The following is a 4348-nucleotide window of genomic DNA, read 5'->3' as shown; positions in this document are numbered from 1 at the left end:
CGGGGAGACGCTATTGGCGCTAAAAGTATCATTCAATGGTTTTCTGTCCCTCGCGAGACACAATTGGTCTGTTCTTTCTAGCTGCACTGTTGCACTGGTGCAATAAGTCAGAATAATAGCGTTTTCTACTGGGAAAACTAGTGCAACACTGGTGCGCACTGAGTGCAATTTTATTGTTCCACTGTAAAAATCAGTTCACATATTTTCAGTGTTTAATGTTCTACTGACAAAATTGATGCAAAAAAATTGCACCGAGTGCAACTTTTGCTCCACCGTCTTTCGAAACGGTGGAAGAGGTGTCAGTGCAAATTAAATAGATATTATATTTGTGCTTTAAGGTATTACATTAAAGTATATGTTATTACATTATTTTAGTAAACTATACTCTAGTTTACACCGAGCACTTGGTACGCGTATCAAATAGTAAATAACTAGTGAATGTGTTTAATCATTGGCTGATCAGCTTAAATTCACTACTTGATACGCGTACCAAGTGCTCGGTGTAAACTAGAGCATAGTCAAATCTTATTTCAAGATCGTCTCAAGCAATGTCTTAAGATGCTAATACGGCTCTGTGATTGGTTGATGGCATCTTAAGACAGTACTTAAGATGATCTTAAATATAAGACCTAACTATGAATACCGGCCCTAATCATTATGCCATGTTTTGTGCTTTGGCCTTTTAAGGGCCATCTACAATGGAGAGTCGTAGGCAGTAGCAGTAGTCGTAGAAAATGTCTCCACTTCGTATTGCTTTACTGTTTAAAGCCTACAACAGACATTGAGCCAATTCATTGCGTGCTTACGATGAGCGTTGGGGCATTCGGAATTAGTTTTTGGGCGCCTTTCTTTGATGGCCGGCTTGTATGTTAATGCTACGTCGTTTTTATTCTAGACAGCATTGCCGTAGTTTTAGTGCTGTTACGGCTAAAACACTCCATTGTAGATGGCCCTTAAGGCCTCCGCACACACTTTTGCATAACGCATAACGTATGTACATAAGTAAATTGATTGGTCCATAAGCAAAGTGTATAAGAAATTTAACCAATCGAATTTCTTATGCATTTATGTTATGCGTTATGCAAAAGTGTGTGCGGGGGTCTTTAGCTTATGGTAAGACTTGTAGTCTCAAAATTAATTTATTTGTAATCACTTAAGAAGGACCAAATCTCACGAACCGTCGTAATTATTTGATTTAATAAACGAATTTAGTTGACTACATAGTTGTTTTCCTTCTTACTTTCAAAGTTTTCTCTAAACATTTTAATGATTCATTCTTATGTTCCATAGAATTACTAACAAAATTATTTCAATATTTAGTTGCTTTTTTTTAACTGGCATCATAGAATAACTTGTTCATTATAATTACATCTACTAGGTACATAAAAATTTCATTTAACAAATATTTTTAATGTAACACATTTTTTATTTGAATAAAGCAGTTTGTTAATGCTTATACAATTATAATTGCCTCATTTTTTGTCAATGTTTTATGTATAAACATACGTGTATACACATGCACTACACACATGAGTGCGTATGCATGCATGCATAACATATAGTAACTATGTTACTTATCTAGTATTTATGTGGCCTAAATGGATGATTTGGATCAAAGAGTTTTGGGTCTTTAATATATTTCGATTCTTTGGTCCAGTAACCCATTAAACCTGCAATACAAAAAATCAATCATAATCAGCAAATATATATAAAATTATAATCAGCACCAAGATCTAACTGTGACTGTTTAGGCTTTCTCAACTTTATCGATATGTTTAAACATTTATCGGTCTAAGAATTTATTGTTTATACACGTCGCCGGTAAAAGGACGTTCTTTAATTGGTTATTGCGAAGAGCAATACCATATGCTTCAATGGTCGAATTAGCTAGGACGCCCTTACAGAATGATGGGAGATTCAGATTTAAACCCTAGCTGAGGTATTATTTTACACACTAAATTATTTTCAAATTTTCTGGATAAAAGGGGAGAGGAATTCTAAGATGCCAGTAAGCATCGACATTTAGCTTATGTGTTTTTAGCGCGCGCGCGCGCGCGCGCGTGTGTGTGTGTGTGTGTGTGTGTAGGATGTAGTAACACAATAGGTAAGAGAAAAATTAAGGAATAATTCTAGGTAATAAATAAGATAAAAATAAAAAATAAAATGGTGATTAAGATTTTGTTACTTAACCATAAATATTTAAATACTCATCTGCTTTAAATACTTTTCATCTAAATATTTAAAAATACAGAATTATAAATTTAAGATTAAAATTTTGGTAAAATTTTACTTTTTAATTATAATGTTTAAATATTTATGTGCTTTAAGCACTTTTTAAATATTAATTAAACATTAATAATTAAAAAAACAAAATTTTAATAATTTTATTATAATTTCATCATATAATCTAAGTTATTCCATATTCCATATTCAAATTTGTTCTCATCTATTTCTGAATATTCTGTAGGTGCGCATTAAAAGTAGAAAAAGTAAAGCAAGTGCGTATCTGTGAATACACCTGTATATACAGGAAAGGGAACATCTAACAAATGATGAACAGAAAAATATTTACAGTTGCTTTATGTAGCAACTTTTCAATGCACATAGTGCACAATTAGTTATGCACTGTTTCTAATCAATGCTAATTTAAATAATTTTTTCTACATTCTTAGCAAGAATAACTGCTAGAATATTGTATTGAGTTGCGTATTTATATTTGGCAGTAGACTGATGGTTAATGTCAAATACCTCATATATATATATATATATATATATATATATATATATTTACTTATATGCACCTGCACTTTGAGCTTTCATAATTTCTTGTTCCAATTTCATCTGTTTATGCTTGCATAATCCAGTTATATGCCTTCCATATATCCTGCCTGTATATCGACTTTGAAACTGTGAAAGTAACCTTATATTCTTGTAATCTGGTTCAATACCCAATCTACACAAAATACATTGTCTCTTTTCTTTTACATAGGGATTTTCTATTTGAATAGGCTGCAAATATAAAAAAATATAAATTTATCATTAAAAGACACTCCAGATAAAAATAAAATGCTACAATACAATGCAATGTAATAAGTAAAAATAAATTTGTTTTTAAATATACAAAATAATTTAATTTATAGTTTAAATTAGTTTCAAAATATAATAAAATAACGTTGTTTTACAAATCTATAATTGTATTTATAATAAAATATATAATTAAGTTTGTAATAAAATCTGTAAGTTTTACTAAATGGTTTGTTAGTACTGTCATTGTTAGTACTGTCAGTACATCTCGAAATACATTTTGCCCGATAATCGAAAAAGCTCTTGCTTGGTTAACGGCACGTTAAACATAACCCATTCCTTCCCCTCAAAAAGCTGGAAATACACCCTTACCATGTCTAATGTTATTAGATTGTTAGTACTGTCAGTACATCTCGAAATACATTTTGCCCGATAATCGAAAAAGCTCTTGCTTGGTTAACGGCATGTTAAACATAACCCATTCCTTTCCCCCAAAAAGCTGGAAATACACCCTTACCATGTCATTTTCCATCACATTAACTTCTGTAAACTTGTTAAAAGAATTTTTATTTGTAGTTTGAAAACATGATTTATAAAATTTGTTTGTGACAAACGTCGCTACAACTTTTCGCAAAGCAGAAGCAGAAATCATCTCGCGTTATATACTTATATATTACAAAGCAGTGCTGCCTATGGACTACCACACACAAAATGACATAAGCTGCATAAAGGGCCATCTACAATGGAGAGTCGTAGGCCGTAGCAGTAGTCGTAGAAAATGTCTCCACTTCGTATTGCTTTACTGTTTACAGCCTACAGCAGACATTGATCCAATTCATTGCGTGCTTACGATGAGCGTTGGGGCATTCGGGATTAGTTTTTGGTCGCCTTTCCTTGATGGCCGGCTTGTATGTTATTGCTACGTCGTTTTTATTCTAGACAGCATTGCCGTAGTTTTAGTGCTGTTATGCCCAGTCTACAATGAGTCGTTGATCGTTGGTCGTAAGAAATTTAACCAATTATGTTCGGTTATTCTTCTCTAAGATCAACTGTGATTGGTTAAATTTCTTACGACCAACGACCAACGACTCATTGTAGACTGGGCATTACGGCTAAAACACTCCATTGTAGATGGCCCTTAAGCATAGCATAAGACCGTTGAGTCAATCAGTTCCCATATACATAAGATGCTTATTGGCCTAGAGCTCTTAGCTCGGATCTACAATAGGTGTAGTAAGCCTTATGCCATAAGAAACTGACCAATTATAATTGAATGTGAGAAGAATAAACGAATATAATTGGTTAATTCCTTAGGGCTTAAGGC

General features: G+C 32.8%; 1 protein-coding gene across 1 annotated transcript; it reads right to left on the bottom strand.

Moving 5' to 3' along the window:
• Window positions 1-1411: 1411 nt before the first annotated feature.
• On the bottom strand, window positions 1412-3742 carry LOC105840311 (28S ribosomal protein S18c, mitochondrial). The gene is made up of 3 exons (XM_012687216.3): window positions 3542-3742; window positions 2802-3009; window positions 1412-1670 (listed from the first exon to the last, which is right to left on the bottom strand). Exons 1-3 carry the CDS (start codon window positions 3674-3676, stop codon window positions 1579-1581), a joined length of 435 nt encoding a protein of 144 aa, XP_012542670.1. The 5' UTR covers window positions 3677-3742; the 3' UTR covers window positions 1412-1578.
• Window positions 3743-4348: the final 606 nt, after the last annotated feature.

The sequence above is a fragment of the Monomorium pharaonis genome, chromosome 7 (assembly GCF_013373865.1).
Source record: "Monomorium pharaonis isolate MP-MQ-018 chromosome 7, ASM1337386v2, whole genome shotgun sequence".
NCBI classification, from domain to species: Eukaryota; Metazoa; Arthropoda; class Insecta; order Hymenoptera; family Formicidae; genus Monomorium; species Monomorium pharaonis.
Note: the sequence above shows the minus strand (reverse complement) of the source record. Positions and strands in the feature narration are given on the sequence as shown.